This window comes from Macaca thibetana, chromosome 9, assembly GCF_024542745.1.
Source record: "Macaca thibetana thibetana isolate TM-01 chromosome 9, ASM2454274v1, whole genome shotgun sequence".
Taxonomy (NCBI): Eukaryota; Metazoa; Chordata; class Mammalia; order Primates; family Cercopithecidae; genus Macaca; species Macaca thibetana.
The window spans coordinates 41,770,792-41,789,787 of NC_065586.1; the positions used below are offsets into that span (position 1 = coordinate 41,770,792).

The 18,996-nt window shown below is 42.0% G+C and overlaps 2 protein-coding genes across 4 annotated transcripts in view; one reads left to right on the plus strand and one right to left on the minus strand.

Moving 5' to 3' along the window:
• RASGEF1A (RasGEF domain family member 1A) overlaps nucleotides 1–2,708 on the plus strand; it is a 70,233-nt gene extending 67,525 nt beyond the window's left edge. For both annotated transcript variants that reach the window (XM_050804314.1, XM_050804313.1), the window contains exons 11-13: nucleotides 175–298; nucleotides 726–798; nucleotides 1,005–2,708. In XM_050804314.1, the coding sequence (XP_050660271.1) occupies nucleotides 175–298; nucleotides 726–798; nucleotides 1,005–1,029 (222 nt within the window). In that variant the 3' untranslated portion in view covers nucleotides 1,030–2,708. The remainder of the gene's footprint in view (nucleotides 1–174; nucleotides 299–725; nucleotides 799–1,004) is intronic.
• An 8,875-nt stretch (nucleotides 2,709–11,583) lies between these two features.
• The window catches only part of CSGALNACT2 (chondroitin sulfate N-acetylgalactosaminyltransferase 2), a 46,707-nt gene continuing 39,294 nt past the window's right edge, over nucleotides 11,584–18,996 (minus strand). For both annotated transcript variants that reach the window (XM_050804309.1, XM_050804308.1), the window contains one exon: nucleotides 11,584–13,966. In XM_050804309.1, the coding sequence (XP_050660266.1) occupies nucleotides 13,674–13,966 (293 nt within the window). In that variant the 3' untranslated portion in view covers nucleotides 11,584–13,673. The remainder of the gene's footprint in view (nucleotides 13,967–18,996) is intronic.

Genomic DNA, 18,996 nt, shown 5'->3' on the forward strand with positions numbered 1-18,996 from the left:
GGCTGCATGGCATGCCACCATGGCCACCGGGTCAGCATGCAGGGCCACTGTCCCATCTCGCTGGGACCAGTGAAGTGGGCAGGAGACTGAGGCCAAAACCTGCGTCCCCTGCCCTGACCGAGTGTTTGGTGCTTAAGGTGACAGATGAACATCAGTTGGTTTTGCTCCCTTCAGAAATTTTGGGAGATCTCCAGACAGATCCATGAGTTCATGACATGGACACAGGTAGAGTGTCCCTTCGAGAAGGACAAGAAGATTCAGAGTTACCTGCTCACGGCGCCCATCTACAGCGAGGAAGGTGAGGGCTGCCTCCCAATGCAGCATGCCTCCCTCCCCACCTGACTCCTTGTCCAGGCCCGGTGCCCTTTGGGGTTGCCCTGGGAGGTGGCCTGCTGGCTGCTCCATGCCACACAGGCCTGGCTCTGCTCACATGGGCGAGTGTGCATGAGGGTGGGTCGTGGGATGGATGGAAGAGAAGGACAAGAGACTTAGTTTCCAGTGGCCACTGGAGAGGGTCACATGGGGTTAGGGCAGGAGCTGCAACACGAGGAACCTTCCTAGAGTCCCCAGCAGGCAGCCTGAGAGCCCCACACAGCAGAGAACTGTGTTCAGCCCAGCCAGAGGTCACTGTCCCCTTGTCCTGGGCCGCACCCTTGAAGGGACAGCTGGGTTCAGGCAGACACTGCATGGGGACGCAGACTCTGAGGGACTTTCCTGTGTCTCAGCTCTCTTCGTCGCCTCCTTTGAAAGTGAGGGTCCTGAGAACCACATGGAAAAAGACAGCTGGAAGACCCTCAGGTAGGAGAGTGCCAGCGACATGGGAGTCTGTGAGGAAGAGGGAGGACTCAGGGTGGGCACAAGGGTCACCCTCCTGGAAAGGGGGCCTGGGCACTGCCGCGTCCCTGGTGCGGGGCTGCCGGACATGTTTGGTGGGAGGCTGAGGATGGCTCAGACCCGCTGCCCTGCTCGGGCCTGAGTGCTGCCTGTCCCCTGTCCCCCTCTAGGACCACCCTCCTGAACAGAGCCTGAGGCGGATGCAGCCCGTGACGCCAGAGGAAGCACGCGCACTAACTGGGTTTAAATTTCGACTGATGTGGGTTGAGATGAGGAGGCCTCACTGGTTGGGGTCCATTTTGTATATAACTTTTATGAGGAAAAAAATGGTAATTATTTCATGCATCAACCTTTGGCACTTACAAAGTTTTTTTGTTTATTTTAAATAACAGGGCAGGGCCCTGCTTTGGGGAGGGAGAGGGGAGAGTATCATGGGAGATGGCATCCATGATAACATCTTATTCTAATGAAATGTAGATTTTTATTTTCTACTTTTGATTATTAACATCTTATGAAAAAAATATTTTAAAAAACCCAACCAAAACCAACGTGAGCCCTGCCTGCTCGGACGCCTTTCCAGCCAGTGTCTCTGACGTCGGGGTTAGTGCCTTAGAGGGTACTGGGGTCTGGTCTTCCTGCTCTGTGGTTCGGGCTGCGGTGAGTCCCACTCCATCTGGGCGCCTGCCCTCAGGAGGGCTGGTGGCTGGGAGGTCACGTCCGCACACTTCTGGAAGTGAGCCTTTGAGTACAGGCTGTCCAAAGTTTACATTTTCATTTTCCTTTCAGGGATCTGTGGGGTCAGGGAGGGGCAGGGGGCACCTGGCAGCATATTTTCTGTGACAATGTGTCCAGCAAATCATTCTTCAGCTACATTTTAGAAAGCAGGAAATCTAAAAATAAGGGAGGGAAGCATGGAGTTGTCAGGTTTTTGGGCTGCGACGGAAAGACACACTGAGCTGTGATGAAGAAAAATACACGGCTGACTCCAGGGTGGTGACATTTAGAGCTAGTCTTGAAACCTACCTACAGAGGGGAGGGAGCCAACAGCCCTCCTCCCACCTGGGTGGGCAGCGCCCCTAACTGGAATTAGAAACAAAATTCGCCAGGCCATACTGCTGGAGCTCATTCAGATAAAACTGCCCAATACTGAGAGGTGTTTTCTACATCCAGCTAGAGGAGCACACTCCATTTTCCCATGTCTGACTTCCTGGTGTGAGCCCTGGGCACTACTGACCATGGCACAGGACAGCTGTCCTTCAGAAAGCGTGAGGTCCATCCACGCAGACCGTCTCCCTCGCAGGAATTCCGCACCCTCGTCCCTCTCTGCATTCCCGCCTTCTGCAGGAGCCTTGATTAATGGGGAAGCCTGGGTGAGGATGGGCCAGGTCCCAATTCCCAAAGCTCCTGGGAGAGCCTGAAGACACTGGGAGAGGCTGGGCCTGGGGAGGAGGCAGCCCTAGGCCCGCTGCCCATGCCTCTGGTCCTGGGTGGAGCAGGAATAGTTCCACTGTATTGTCACAGTGTGTTTGCACTTTCTGAGGTTCTAGCTAGTACAGATTGTATATTGATAGTACATATTGCTTTGTTTATGTCTTTGAGATGAGAAAGGCTTAAAACTTGAGAATATATATTTGGAATACAGCCTTAGAATGGTTTCTGTACACATCCACGTGCACTTCACGGGTGATCAGTTCTAGTACCTACTTGAAACAGTGTCTATGTTTGCTACTTTATTTTCCCAATTTGATACATACCCTGATTTGATGTTTTGGTATTTAAGATGAACTCTGAGTATGAAGCTGTACCATAATGCAAGATGTCAGTTTTGGTGTGACTGGACATACTTGCTTCAATAAAAGAACACGTCACTCCCCTCCCTTGCCTGCTATGTGTATATGGTGAGGGGGCAGCCCTGCTGCTGGCTGGAGACGTGGGTCCCCTGGGGCAGGGAGAAGGGTGAGGCTGCCAGGCCTGCTGTGGCCTTCCCAGGAGGGACTGGGCAAGGGACTTTTGTCTCCAGTTGGCAACACTTTCTGACAAAGGGCTTTCCACTGGATAAGGCAAGACTCGAAAAAAGCTATAGGAGGCACATTTAGTCCTACTTTCCTCAATGTGAGCTCCAAAAAGATATCACTGGCTACTGTATTGCATGGTCGCATGGTCACGTAAGTTCAGGATACCTAGTTAAGCTAGGCTGTATGGGCTGTGTGACTGCAGAGGAGTCAGATGGCCTCTCTGGGGCAGGGGAGGTTGGGGAACCCCTGGACACAATCCTGCAGGGCAGCCTGCAGAAAGCAGGTCTGGAGGGGCTGCTTCTGGTGTCATGAGTTATACTCAAGAGTAACAGAGAAGAGGGGTTCACTGGGGGGCACATGAGAGCTCCAGAATTGAAGGAAAAGAACTAAGGCTCCAGAACCAGGACATGGTACTCCCCTCTGCTCCTCCAACCTGCCCATTCCCGCGGTTCTCAGGCCCGGACTAGGTGGGGACTGCACCCCAGGGATAACTCAGCTCATCTTTCACTATGCGCTGAGTGTCATCATTCCCACGAGATGAGCGCTATCCAACAGAAACCTTTCTGGGGTAAGGGAATGTCCTGTATCTGTGCTGTCCAGTACAGCAGCTGCCAACCACATGTGGGTCCTGTCCACTGGGATGTGGCCAGTGTGACCCAGGGGCTGAATTTGGGATGTGAATTTGGACAGCCAGGAGCCCCTGTGTTGGACGGAAGCTGGGCCTTGGGGCCTTGCCACCCCATGCAGTGGGCAGTAAAGGACAGGTGCTCAGGTGTCTGTGGAGGAAATGGGGACATGGAGATGATGCTTGGGCTTTTAGTGAATGATATTTTTTAGGTCTTTAATCCAATGGCATCCCTAATTTCCTGGTGAAGTTATTTTTGGAAGTGTTCATCTGCCTCAGCTGAAGAAGGGGGAGTGGATAATTTGCCCTGGCCTTGGATACAACCTCAAGCTGGGCGGGCCATCCTCTGCCATGGGCAGTGGCTCTCAAGTGTGGGTCCCTGGGAACCTGTTTGAATGTCCATTCTTAGGCCCCTCCACACACCTCCTGAACTGGCAACATGGTGGGGGCCTAGTCCAAGCCTTGGGCCGCACAGTACGTGCGAGAAGCACTCGGTGGGTGACAGTCTATATGCCTTGTGACCAGCACATCCCTGTGTGATGGCTGAATGTCACCCTTCACACGTTTCAGGAACAAATTGATGTCCGAGTGTCAGATGTAGCAGAATAAGCTAAAGATCTGTACTAAGCCATGGAGACTTCTGTGACACACGTTGCTTGTGACACACACCTACTATGCCCATATGCGAACATAGACCCTGCTACTCAGGGAGGCACAAGGCAGCAGGGAGGGAGCAAGGACCTGGGGAACCTGGAGTGAGCGCTGGTCTTCAGCCCCCAGCTGGAGAAGCTTGGACAAGCTGTTCACCTTATAGCCTCCATGTTCTCATTTGATCTCCCTTGCAGGGCTGTGGTGGCAGACAGAGCAGGCACCCGGTTCACTGTCAGCACAGTCAGTGCTGTCTGTGGACTGGCCCTGGTGCTGGGGACGCCAATCAGCACTTCTGCAAAAGGACACAGCACCTTTTGGGAAAAGTGAAGCAAAGTCTTCTAAGAAGCAAAGGCAGACAGAACAGGCACCTGGTCCACTGTCAGCACAGTCGGTGCTTGCTGTGGACTGGCCCTGGTGCTGGGGACGCCAAGCAGCACTTCTGCAAAAGGTCACAGCACCGTTTGGGAAAAGTGAAGCAAAGGCTCCCTTCTCAAAGGAACACCTGGGGTCCTGGTCAATACGAAGCATGTTAGCATTCACCACGGTCACTGTTCGATCCAACCGGCACAGAAATATAAATGGGAAAGAATTCCCACAAATTTGCATTCAAAACTTCAAGAGGCAAAACTTACAATCCATCTGCAGGCCAGTTTAGATGATGTTAACACAATTTCAATCTTTACTCCCAACAAGGAAGTCAGGATACTGTGAGGAAGGTGAGGGGCTGACGAACACCTCACAAGTATCTACCCCACAGCACCACAATGCTCAGGTGCAGACGCTCAGGTACGGCTGTACAGCAGCAGGGCTGAGTGGTTCAGCAACAGTGCAGGGAAGAGTGTAAGAAAGTAAACTGCACCACTTGTCCATTTCTGGCAGTGTGAGAGATGAAGTGCGTGCCCACTGAAAATGATAAAGTTGTACCAAATTTAAAAATCCAAGTGAAGGCAGGGAGCCAGAGAAGTCAGGGAAGCTCTGGAGCCTGCTTTGCCTGAGGGTAAGGACCATGAACTTCTGTTTTCAAGTCCACAGGGGTAGAGAAAAACGTCCAGGGCCTGCCTCAAGATGAAGAATCAAATAGGAGACCCTAGCCCATAAAGCTGGCATCTCAAAGAGCCACCCCTCAGTGCAGCCGTGAGCTTGAAATAAGGCGCTCCACCCAAACCCCACCGAGGGAGCTAGGAAAAGCTCCCTGATTTGAACCTCAGCACTGAATGGAGGCAGGGAAATTTTACCTTGATAATTGATAACGATGAATCAGTGAGCTTCACAAAATTTTGCAGCACAAATCAACACCGGTCCAACAAACTTTAAGCTGAGAATTCTTTGAACTGGCCCTGAACCGTTACTGCCCCTAAACATCCAGTAGAAACAAACATTCTGACCTATATTCCAGTTTTTTAAAAAAATCTCCTTAGCTGTGTCTAATTTTGTTCAACCCATCTGTTGGATTTAAAAAATTCAATTATTGTAGTTTTCATTTCTAGATGCTCTATTTGGTTCTTTTCCAAATCTGATCATAATTCTGAAGAAATTACCAGAATCTAACACATAAAGCATTGGAAAACAAGAAACAGGTGGAGACATGGAGGGCACAGCGGTTTTAACATGTTATCAGAGTTAGAGAAGCAAAGAGAGAATGAGGCAGAAATCACTTTTGAAAAGAAAACAGCTGAGAATTTTTCAGAGTAACAATCCAAGGAACCCAAAGAATCTTAAGCAGGACCAGAAAAAAAACAAACCCACACACAGATGTATCATAGTGACACAGAACAGAAAAGAAGAGAGTGGATTGCTTTCAATGGATGATGGCTGTTACGCTGATGATTCACAGCAGAAATAACTGAAGCCAAGAGACAGTGGAGTAGTAACTCCAATGTGCTAAAAAGACAAATAATGGTCAATTTAGAATTCTCTACTTTTTAAAACTATTTATTAAATGAGAGATAATAAAGATATTTACAGACAACTCAATGGCGTTTGCTATCCACAGACCTTCCCTAAAAGAAAAACTAAAGGATGGATCTTGACTCTTACTGCAACCCATATACAAAACGATTTCCAGATGGATCACAGACCTAAATATGAAAGGCAATGCAATGAAGTGTCAAAAAAAGAATTTAAAAAATTCTGAGAGTAGGAAAGGTTTCTTAAATTGGACACCAAAATCACTAGCCATAAAAGAAAATTGGTTTTTATTGAAATTAAGAACTTTTGTTTACTGACAGATAACATTAACATACTGAAAGAGAGGCCGTTGCTAGGAGAAGGTATGTGTAATATGCAAATCTGACAAAGGACTCAAATTCAGAATTCAGAATTAACCCCTACAAATCAACTAAAAAAAAAAAAATCAAACTTTTTTTTTTGTTAAAAAGGCAGAAAAACTTCAACAGGCATTTCACAAAAGAAGATATCTAAATGGCCAATAAGTATATGATAAGGTACTTGATATCATTCCCTGATTATAAACTAAGATGAAAAGAACTGTACACACCCATTAGAAATTATAATTAAAGAGTTTAAATTAAAAACACTGGAAATACTGTGTTGGGGAGGATGTAAAGCAACTGATCTCTCATACATGGCTGGTAAGGGTTATTTAAAAGGATTGAAAAAAATCTGCCCACTCCTGGCAAAGCTGATCAAGAAAAAATAGAAAGCATAAATATATCAGGAATGAGAAAAAAAGGATATCACTATAGATCTTATACATATCACAGAGATAATAGGAGGATATTGATTTCATCTGAATTTTCAAATTTATCAGTATAAATTCCTAGAAAATTACGATTTACCCAAAATAACTCAATGAAAGCTTATTCTACGAAAAATAGAAAGTCTGAATAGTTACATAATTACTAAATAAATTGAACAACTGATCAAAAATCTTCCCAGATAGAAAAGTTCATGCCCAAGTGGCTTTCAGGCAGTTCTTCCAGGCAGTTCCAAATATTCAAGGAAGAAATTTATTCTAGTTTTACAAAACTTTTTTAGAAACAGAGTAAGAAGGAACACTTGTAACTTAGTTTATAAGCTAGTATAACCTCAACAGAAAAGCCTAATGAGGGCCAGACATGGTGGCTCACACCTGTAATCTCTGCACTTTGGGAGGTCAAGGTGGGAAGATCACTTGAAATCAGGAGCTCCAGACCAGCCTGGACAACAAACCAAGACCCTGTCTCTACACACAAACAAACAACAACAACAACAACAAAAATGAGTCAGGTGCAGGGGTGTGTGCCTGTGGTCCCAGCTACTTGAGAGGCTGAGGTAGGGGGATCACTTAAGCCCGGAGGTTGAGGCTGCAATGAGCCATGATCGCCCCCACTGCACTTCAGCCTTGGAGACAGAGCAAGATCCTGTCAATTAAAACAACAAATAAATAAACAAAAATGCCCAACAAGGAAGAGAAAGGGAAGTCATAGGCAATCTCATTCATGAACATAGATTAAAAACACCTGAAGTATATACATACCCACACCCCCGACATGAATACATATGAGATGTGTAAATGTGAATACTTACATGTGTGTATATGTAAGCAAACCAAATCAAACAATGTAAAATAAAAATAACACATCATGACTGACCGAAATTCGTCCCAAGAATGCAAAAGTACTTGAGAAAATCTATTAATTCATCAATTTAATACTTTAAAGGAGCGGAAAAATTATATGAACATCTCAACAGATGTAGTCAAAGTATCTGATAAATGCTCTTAGGTAGGATAAAAACTCACTAAGTAATAACAGAAGGGAAGTTTTTCAAGTTGACGGGGTTATCTACGAAAACACCTCCAGCAAACATCACACTTACTGATGAAACCCTGAAAGCAGTGCCCTTGAAATCAGAAACAGGGCAGGGAGCCCACTATTACCACTTCCATCAGCATTGCACAACAAAGCCTACCAAGCATGGGAGGACAAGAAAAAGAACTAAAGACCTAAAAATGGAAAGGAAACAAAACTCACTATTCATATATATGACATTATGTAAAACATGAAAAATGCAAAAGAATTCTAATTACTAGAATTAACAGTTTTTGGCAAAGTTTCTGAACACAAAAATTAACATGCAAAATCAATGATTTCTAAACACCAGTAACACAAAAGATAAGGTACAATGGTATCAAAAATGCAGAGTAACTAGGAAGAATCTGAAAAACAGCACATGTAAGTCCACAGTGTGAAAAATTATAAAACGTAATTGAAAGACAATAAAGCCAAATAGAATAGATTGGAAGACTTCGTATCATAAAGACTCCCCAAAGTGATCTTACAGATTCAATGAAATTCTAATCAAATGCATACATTTTCATGAAACCTAGTAAGTGTATTCTAAAATTTATATGAAATTACAAAGCCTGTGATAGCCATGACAATCTTTAAGAACAAGTTGAGTGGACTACATGTCCCAAATATTGACTAGCATAAAATTACAGTAACTTATACCATGCAATGCTAATGGTAAGTGATAGAGTGGTAGCCTAACAGAACAGAAGAGAGCATAGAATCAGACTGATGCACACAGGGACATCTGATAGGATATAAGAATGGTTTTGCAGATTAGCAGGTAAAGTATGTACGTAGTGCTGGAAATAAGTGAAATGCAATCCTCACCTTACATCATACACAAAAATCTCTTCCACTTAGGTTAAAGAACTGAGAAAAGCGAAATTACATGGGAGATATTGAGAATATACAACAGTATTTTAAAAGAAATCCTTCCCTATTATGAGGTCATAAATCAATAAAAAGTAGAAACCAATTCCTCACAAAAGAAAATACACACCACTTGAGAAGATACACATCGCTTGAGCCTAGGAGTTTGAGATCAGCCTGGGTAAATAGGGGGACCCCTGTTTCTATTAAAAAACCAAAAAAACAAAAAACTAGTCAGGGGAGGTGGTGCACGCCTGTGGTCTCAGCTACTCAGGAGGTGAGGCAGGAGGACTGCCTGAGCCCAGGAGGTTGAGGCTGCAGTGAGCCATGATAGCGCCACTGCATTCCAGCCTCTAGCCTCCTGGGCAACTGTGAGACCTTGTCTCAAAAAAAAAAAAAAAAAAAAAAAAAAAAAAAAGATATACAGATGGAAAATAAGCACATGAAGAGATGCTCCACATCATATGTCATCAGATAAATGTAAAGTAAAACAACGAGATACTACTATGCACCTATTAGAAAGGCCAGAATTGAAACACTGACAACACCATATGGTGGCGAGGATGTGGAGCAACAGGAACTCTCATTCATTGCTGGTGGGAATGCAAAATGGTACAGCCACATTGGAAGACAGTTTGGCAGGTTCCTACAAAGCTAATAAGCTAAACATACTCTTACAATATGATTCAGCAACTGCGTTACTTGTTATTTGTTTAAAGGTTGAAAACATGTCCCCATAAAAACCTGCACATAGATGTTTATTGCAGTTTTATTAATAATTGCCAAAATTTGGAAGCAACCCAGATGCCCTTCAATAGGTGAATGGATAAACTGTGGTTACATCCAGACAATGAAATATTATTCACTACTAAAAAGAAATGAGCTGTCAAGCCATAAAAAGTCATGGAAGAAACTTAAATGCATACTACTAAGTCAAAGAAGTCAATTTGAAAAGGCTACATGCTGTATGATTCCAACTATATGACATTCTGGAAAAAGCAAAACTATGGAGACAGTGAAAACATCAGTGGTTGCTAGGGGTTAGAGGGTAGGTAGGAAGAGATGAATAGTCAGCTTAGAGGATTTTTGGGGCAGTGAGACTGTTCTGTATCATACTATAACACTGGATGTCATCATACATTTGTCTAAACCCATAGAATGTACAAGAATGAACCCTAACGTAAACTATGGACTTTAGGTGATTATTTTGTGTCAACGTGGGTTCACTGGTTGTAACAAATGTACCACTGTGGTGGCAGATGTAGATAATGGAAAAAACTGTGCATGTGTGTGGGCAGGGGGACATAAGGAAACTCCACGTACTTTCTGTTCAATTTTTCTGTGAACCTAAAATTGCTCTAAAAAATAAATTCTATTGAAAAAAGCAGAAATCATAAAGAAAAAAGATAGTCACAATAAAGTTAGTTTTTTATTCATCAAAAAGTACCACCAAAAATGGGAAAAGATAAACCACATTGGTCTTGATGGGAGAAGGTATCTGCAAACATTAAACCAACAAGAACTGGTATCCAGAATATGTGAAGAATCCCTAGGAACTGGTAAAAATGAATAAAAAGACTAGAGATAAATCATAACTACAGTTCATGCCTAAAGCCCACTAAATTGGCAAGAATTAATAAACCCGACAAAATTAAGTACTGTCAAGGATGCAAAATGAACTCACCCAGTGCTGGAAGGTGGTCCACTTTGGAAAGTTAAACATGCACACAACCGATGGCTCAGCATTTTTACTCCTGGAGAAATTCTGGCACACTTACAAGAGATGTTCACGACAACACTCATGTTAACAGCAAAAGCAAACCACAAAAATCTACACACAACCCAAACAGTTACCAGCAAGAGAATATAAAAACAAACTGGAAACAACCGAAGTATCTCCTACCAGTAGAATAAGTATAGTAGACATTCATACTGAAGGGGTTAAAATATGCCATTCTGGCATACTATTTAAATTAAAGACACATGAAAAACAGCAGGTACAAAAAGGTGACTGACCTTTGTGCTGTTTCTTAACAGCAGGAGATGGATTCCAGTGTGAAAGACACTATACTAGAAGGAAAGGCATCAAACATCTTTATCTTCAATGACAAGAAGTTTGAGACCAGGAGAACACTGTACAGACCTTGTTAAAATAACTATTTTTTAAGCCTCCCACAAAATATAGTCACATTTTCACAGTTTACTAGTCTTTGTCCAATTCAGTATTTAAGTAACTGACTCTACTTCTTTTGTTTTTTATTTCTTTATGAAGGCTCCTGCGCCACATAAAATTTGTATTACATAGATTTATATGCTTTTCTCTTGTTAATCTATCCTATGCCAATTTAATCTTCAAGCCCAGCTGGGACCCTGAGAAGATGGGAAGGAGTTTTCCCCCTCCCTACTGTACAATGAAATACTATTCAATAATAAAAATTGACTAATTTTGAGAATAACATGAGTCAACCTCAGAAACACTGAATGAAAGAGAATATATAATGAAATAATAATGTATATAAATTCAAAACCAGGCAAAACAGTCTGTTGGGAGATACGTAACTGGGAAAACTATGAAGAAAAACAAGTAAAAACTATCGCAAAAATTAGAGCATGACTATTATGGTGAGGGTGAGTGCAGGTGATCAAGAAGGGGCACAAGGGACCTGTCCCCGGTAATGCCCCATATTTTAACCTGAACAGCTGCGGCACTGCTGTTTTATTTTTAAAGTACACAATTACATGTTATGTGTAATGTTCTGTCTTTATACTTTACAACAGAAATAAATTTATCACATTTTCATTTAACTTTTGATAATAAAATACTTTATTGGTACCATTTAATAAATGTCAAAAACATATAACATTTCCATTGCTTAGCTTCCATCTTTAAACTACAAGCTAGTTTAAAAACAAGAGGAACGAAAGTAAACTCATTTGATTCTCTCAAAAAACAAGCTGTAACTTACCTTTGCAAATAATTAAGTTCTCTCACTTTAAATATCATAATTCAATGGTCTTCATAATAAATAATTATAATAATACATAAAAGGAGACAGTGGCCTGAATTATTTTGCAAAGAACATTTCACACATCTTTAAAAAAATCACGGGCCGGGCGCGGTGGCTCAAGCCTGTAATCCCAGCACTTTGGGAGGCCGAGACGGGCGGATCACGAGGTCAGGAGATCGAAACCATCCTGGCTAACAAGGTGAAACCCCATCTCTACTAAAAAATACAAAAACCAGCCGGGCGAGGTGGCAGGCGCCTGTAGTCCCAGCTCTCGGGAGGTTGAGGCAGGAGAATGGAGTGAACCTGGGAGGCGGAGCTTGCAGTGAGCAGAGATTGCCCCACTGCACTCCAGCCTGGGCAACAGAGTGAGACTCCGTATCAAAAAAAAAAAAAAAAAAAAAAAAAAAAAAAAAAAAATCACTAAACCACAACTTAAAATCTGTAAGAATAATTGGGTAAGAGTTATTGTAATATTGAATTAATATAGCACCTAGAATTTTGAAATTTGTAATATTTCAGATTATATGATTTACTGAGAAAAAGAATAATGATTTTTCTTCAGTGAATTTTCAGTGGTTTTCAACATAGGTCTCTTTTAAAAGCCAAAGGTTAAAAAATTTATGCATACTAGGAATTGACCTGATGGTAACAGATCCATGTGTGATAAATAATGTAGTGCAGTCCTATGTGAATATAATTTCTTCTTCACTTTGTCTCATTAATTTATACCTCAGTTAAAACATTCTATATACAAGTGATATATTTCTATAAAACATTCCATATTTCAGATTTCCATTCAGACTATCTTCCCCTCCTCCCTTTTCTCAAATCAGAGTGATCTTGTGGCATACATTTGCTTTTTCTCTCCACAATGAAACTCTTTTTCAACTCAAAGTATTATAGTAATGCAAATACAAATGTAGCATATATTAATACATTAGAAAAAAGGATAGTAAATACATATGGATCCATGCCAAATGAGAAAATTGAAAGCAAAAACAAACAAAACCATGCTATACTCATCTATTCTGACCCACCATGGGAAGACCCTGATGTAGATGGCTAACATAAACTAATGTTCCCAGACACAGCTAGGATCCTGTACTCCAACATAATTAAATGCTCTGTTAAAAATGTTTCCATGTTCTTTTCTGTTTGTTCAAAATAGTTTACAGCAACTCTGACTACTAATCCTGAAAATGATAATGTAATAACATTATATTTTTAATCAAGCCATAGATTCTAACCTATTTTCTACTATTACCCATTTGCTTAAAAACAGACTTTCAGGGGTGTAAGCAACAGTTAAGTTAAGGAGTTTTTATTTCTACCTTTCTCTTGATTGACTGATTGGGGATTTCAGATGTGTCAATTAATTATCCTCTACTTCAGTGGAAAAGGATTCTTTGAGCTATCAAATCAAGCAGGCTGACTCAGGGGTGGGCAGGTGAAGATACCTGTCCACACACTATGCTCATAACGCTCCATCTCCTCTGTAAGAATGTGCTGCTCTCCACCCAACAGCAGCCCAGCACATTCCATCTGCTCCACCTAGATGCAATCAGGACACCATGCCATCCCACACACAGTCAGAACATGGGCACCAGGTAGAACTAACTCAAAACAACTTTTGGGACAAATGTGAGATTTCAATTTGTCAATTATTCCATAGTGCAATATTCTCACAAAACAGAGATTTCGTGTTGAAACATTTGCTTTTTCTTCTTACATCAAGTTGAATTGCTAAAGTCATGTCAGAAAGAATATGAAAAATAAACAAGTCTTTTCCAAAAGAGGCACTGCATCTGGAAGTAGAAGTAAGGCTAAATAAATAGTGCTGGTTTGTGGTTCACACAGTAACACATTAATTATGATTTCAACCAACAGCTTCGCTGTTTGTCCTGTATGCCTGTTTATGAAGATGCGTCTCTATTTCCTCCCTGAAGACCAGCATTCCCAGGTGGGAGTGAGAGGCCTCATTCATGGCTTTAGACTGGATGCACATGCGGTACTGCTCGGGGGGCAGCTCATCAGCACAGCGCTTTTCATGCCAGAGGTGGAAAAGACCAGGAACCGGAGTCCGAATCACAATGAGGTCACCATGTAAGTATTTTCGATAAAGATGAACATCTTCTCCACCCCAACCTTTCACTTCCATGTCAAATCCACCTGTAAGATCAAAACTGACACTATAAATATCTGCCTATTATTAGCCAGAGCACAGGGATATATATATATATAAATGTTTAAACGTTCTGCTTCAAAAGGGATGGGATGGTTCGGCACAAAGATAGCATGAGACACCTGGCATGGAGGAGTGACTTCCAATCACTGGAAGTTCAGTTTTGAGCTGACACTTGGACTCAAGGAGCTCAAGATTGGTTGTTGAGAGTATCAAAATGGGGTTAAATATTTAAGAACTTTGTAAATTTCACAGTCCTGTAGAAAATCTACAGAAAGTCAAAGGAGAAGAAAATACAAGTCACCTATAATCTCACCACCATTAAATTTTTATGTTTTCTTTCTGTTCTTTTAAGACAGGGTCTCACTCTGTCACCCAGACTGGAGTGCAGTAGTGTGATCATGGCTCACTGCAGCATCGACCTCCGTGGCTCAGGCGATCCTCCCGTCTCAGCCCCCTGAGCAGCTGGAACCACAGGCGCATGCCACCATACTCGGCTGTTTTTTTTTTTTTTTTTTTTTTTTTTTTTTTTTTTGTGGAGATGTATCACCATGTTGCCCAGGCTGGTCTCGAACTCTGGGTTCAAGTGATCTGCCCACTTGGCCTCCCAAAGTGCTGGATTACAGGCTTTAGCCACTGAGACCAGCTACATTTTCTATCCTTTGAGACACATGCTTTTCTGGGCTATAGAAAAACTCCCCAGAGGGGAAAAAGAAGAAAGGGCCAAGCTGGAGATAGAAATTTGAGAATGGGTCCATAGATTATTTAAAGCTATAGGAATGAATGAAATTCCTGAAGGAATTTGGAAGGAAAACAGGCCTAGGTCTACACACTAAGAAATGCCAATTTCTAGAGATTAAATAGAGGTAGAGAAAGTCAGGAAAAGAGATTGAGAAGTGGCCCCAGGTGAGGGAGAAAATTCTGGAAAAGGTGCCATTGGAGTAGCCATGTGAAGAAAGTGTCTTGAGGAAGTTGTCAAGTGTGTGCTATTCAGTGAAGAATTTAAAAAGAACTGACTGGACCTGGCAGCCTAAATGTTACTTATAAATTTACCCAGAACAATTTTGATAGAGTGATGGGGCAGAAGGCTAACTGGAGTGGGCAGACCCATAAAACGGGAGATGAAGTTGAGACTGTTTTCAAGCCAGGTTCAAGCTAAACAACTAACGTTTTAAAGATGCAGGGAGAATGCAAACCACAGTTTTTTGAAGAGCTAGAAAACTGATTCTTAAAAACCTAGAAAAAAATTCTTTAATTAAGAGTGAGGCTTCCAAATTAATTCTATTTTTTTAGAGACAAGGTCTCTGTCACCCAGGCTGGAGTGAAGTAGGATGATTATAGCTCACTGTAACCTCAAATTCCTGGGCTTAAGCAATTCTCCTGCCTCAGCCTCCTGAGTAGCTAGAACTACAGGTGTGTGCCACCACACCTGGTCAATTACAAAAAAAAATTTTGTAGAGACAGGCTTACACGATGTTGCCCAGGATGGTCTCAAACTCCTGGCCTTAAGCCCTTCTGTCTTGGCCTCTGAAAGCATTAAGACTACAAGTGTTAGTCACTATGCCCTGCCATCTGTTAAACAACTTTTTTTTTTTTTTTTTTTTGAGCCTCCCAAGTAGCTGGGATTACAGGCATGCACCACCACGCTCAGCTAATTTTTGTATTTTTAGTAGAGATGGGTTTTTACCACGTTGGTCAGGGGTCTTGAACTCCTGACCTCAGGTGATCCACCCACTTTGGTCTCCCAAAGTGCTGGGATTACAGGCATGAGTCACTGTGCCTGGCCCGTCAAATAATTTTTATTTTTCAGAGATGTGGTCTCACTCTGTTGCCCAGGCTGGAGTACAGAGGTATAATCATAGCTTATTGCAGCCTCCAACTCCTGGGCTCAAATGATCCTTCTGCCTCAGCCTCCTTAGTAAGTGGGACCACAAGTTCGAGCCACCATGCCTGGCTCCTGTCAAATAATTCTATCCCACTTAATTTCACATTAACAGGATGGACAATAATCCGGAGATCTCTGAAAAGTATTAAATAATCAGAGCTTTACTAAATGCTATGTCTGAGACATATCAGCTTTTCTTCCTTGTAGATATAAGCTCTTAGAATATTAGAGATGTTATATATACTTAAAAGAAATGGGGCATTCCCAGTTTCTGGTCTGGCATGTCTGGGGCTAAGAAGTCATCACTCCATCCTAACAAGTCAAAAGCTGAACACTGAAAAATCAACAACTCCTCTTAGGTCTCTCACAGGGAAGTGAGGTCACAGGGTAAACCGCTGCCCTCAAAACTGGTGAGACAGATAGGCAGATACAAAGAATTCCAACTTACTGGAGCAGAAATCTCTGTGGGAACCAGTACCCAGGTAGGAGAACCCGAACTGTAATTGACAAATTGCTGGAGGCTCAGGGGAGGCAAGTCTGAGAGTTAAAAAACTCCAGGAGGACCCAGTCATATTGGGACCCCCATATTCATGTGAGTTTTACCTCTAGGAGCTCTGCCAGGTTCTCAATGGTGAAGATCAGAGAAAAATCTCTTAATGCGTCCAGCAGTGGGGAAGGGGAAAAGGTAATCATTTTAAAGTATGCCGCAGCATGTTGTCATTATTAACAAGGCCTGTCCTTAGAAGAAGTTATTTAACTAGAGCCTAACCTGCTGGGGTTTTATCAGTGCCTAACTGACTTGGAGGAAGAAATATACCCAACTCCAGCCCCTTCTAGTTATCCTGTCCAGGAGAGGAGGGGAGATTGAGAAGCATGTGTGAAGTTCAGAGTCTAGGATACAGGATCCCTAAGAGACTGAGACTCATGCGACTACAGAACACTTCCACTCCCTCCATACTTCACCACCACATCATCAAAGGCCTATTTATTGCAGTTCCTTTTACCCAGTATATCAAGTCCAACTTTCAACAGAAAACATGACAAGGTATACTAAAAGATAAGAAAAACACAGTATGAACAGACAGAGCATGTACCAGATCCAGATTCAGATACAGCAGGGATGTTGGAATTATCAGGCTGGGAATTTACAACAATTATGATTAATACGCTAAGGGCTCTAATGGAAACAGCAGATAACACACAAGATGCATAATATAAGCAGTGAGATGGAAATTCTAAGAAGGAATTTTAAAAAATGCTAGAGATCAAAAACACTGCAAAATAAATGAATGCCTTAGATGGGTTTATTAGTAGACCAGACTTAGCTGAAGAAACAATCTCTGAGCTTGAGGATATAACAATAAAAATTTCCAAAACAGAAAATCAAAGAAAAAGACTGAAAATAAAATGAACAAAATATCCAAGAACTGTGGGACAACTACAAAAGATGTAACATACACATAATGGGAATACCAGGAGGAAAGGAAACAGAGAAAGGAACAGAAACCTCCAAATAAAGAGTCTAAGTTCCAAACAGGTACAGCTCTTTTTCACCCAGCCCACAGCAACAGGGTGGAGGCTCCACTTCCAGGTGTGGCCAGCTGAGAATACTGGGGGTCCTTCTGCCCCCACCCAGTGTCCTGCTCATTAGGACAGAGATGGTCACTCTGCTTAATGATAAGTATGTCACTGTCCCCATCCTCAGGGCAAAACCTCATGGATTTTTTTCCAAGGGGGAGAGGCAGTCCGTAAGAACAAACTGCTCCAAAGTTCTTCCCTAAGGAACTGACTTTATTTAAAATAGAATGTAGAGAAGTTCAGAGTTTAGAGAAGTTCCAGCCTCTTGAAAATAATGGAGATTTTGGTAGTAAGCAATTAAGAGGAGGCTGATAACTCCAGGAGGGCAACAGCTAAACTGTAGGCCAGCTAATTTACTAGAGAGAACCACAGAGAGAGAGAGTAAGAATATACCTCCCAGGGTCTGAACAAATCTCAAAGACTTGCTGCAAAACTATCCCTGCAAAAGGGCCCAATTTAGTAGGGACAGATTATGGAGCAATTTATGACCCCAGAGCATTGTCAAAAACAAGACAGCACTTAGTGAACCGTCAGTGGAGTCTAATAGGAGTGACAGAGATGCTCAACAACATTAATCATAAGAAAAATTATAATCAGAGTCACAACCAATACCACATCCACTATCATGGGTGATACTAGAAACAAAAAGACAGATAACAACATGTATTAATGAGGATGTGGGGAAACTGGAACCCTTAAAACACTGCTGGTGGGAATGTAAAATGACGTAGCCACTTTGGAAAACGGTGTGGCAATTTCTCAAAAGGTCAAACACAGGGTTACCGTATTACCCAGCAACTCTACTCCTAGATATATGTCCAAGAGAATTGAAAATCTATGTCCACTCAAAAAGTTAAACATAAATGTTCACAGCAGCAGTATTTATAATAGCCAAAAAGCAGAAACAACTCAAATGCATATAAACTGACAAATGGAGAAACAAAATGTGGTATAACCACACAATAGAACATTTTCTATAAAAAGGAATGAAGTACCTAACACATGTCACAACATGGAAGAACTTTGAAAATATTATGTAAGGGAAAGAAGCCAGTCATAAAAGGCCACATGTTGTATAATTTGCTTTCTATTAAATTCCCAGAAGAGGCAAATCTATAGGAAGTAGACTTGTAGATGCCTAGGTTTGGGGGAAAAGAGGGTTGGTGGGATATGAGGAGTGATTGTTAATGGGTATGGGGTTTCTTTTTGGTGTTATAATGCTCTAAATTTGATGGTGGTGATAGCTACATGACTCGGTTAACTGTACATTTTAAATTGGTAAATTTTATGATATGTAAATTATATCTCAATAAAATTGTCATAAAAGAGATAAGGAACTCAAAGCATTTAACCTACTGCTGAAAAAAATGTACGCAAATCTATTTTTGAGGAATAGTGAAATGCTTCTTGCTTAACTAAGCCAGAAATCAAGGAAAAGAGCATCAGTTTAATTTAATGCCCCTTTTATTGTTATTTCCTGATTTTCCATTATTCACGTGTTACAGTGATAAGGAGACAAGGTGGGGGGGATTTCCAAAACAAAAGGTTGATTAT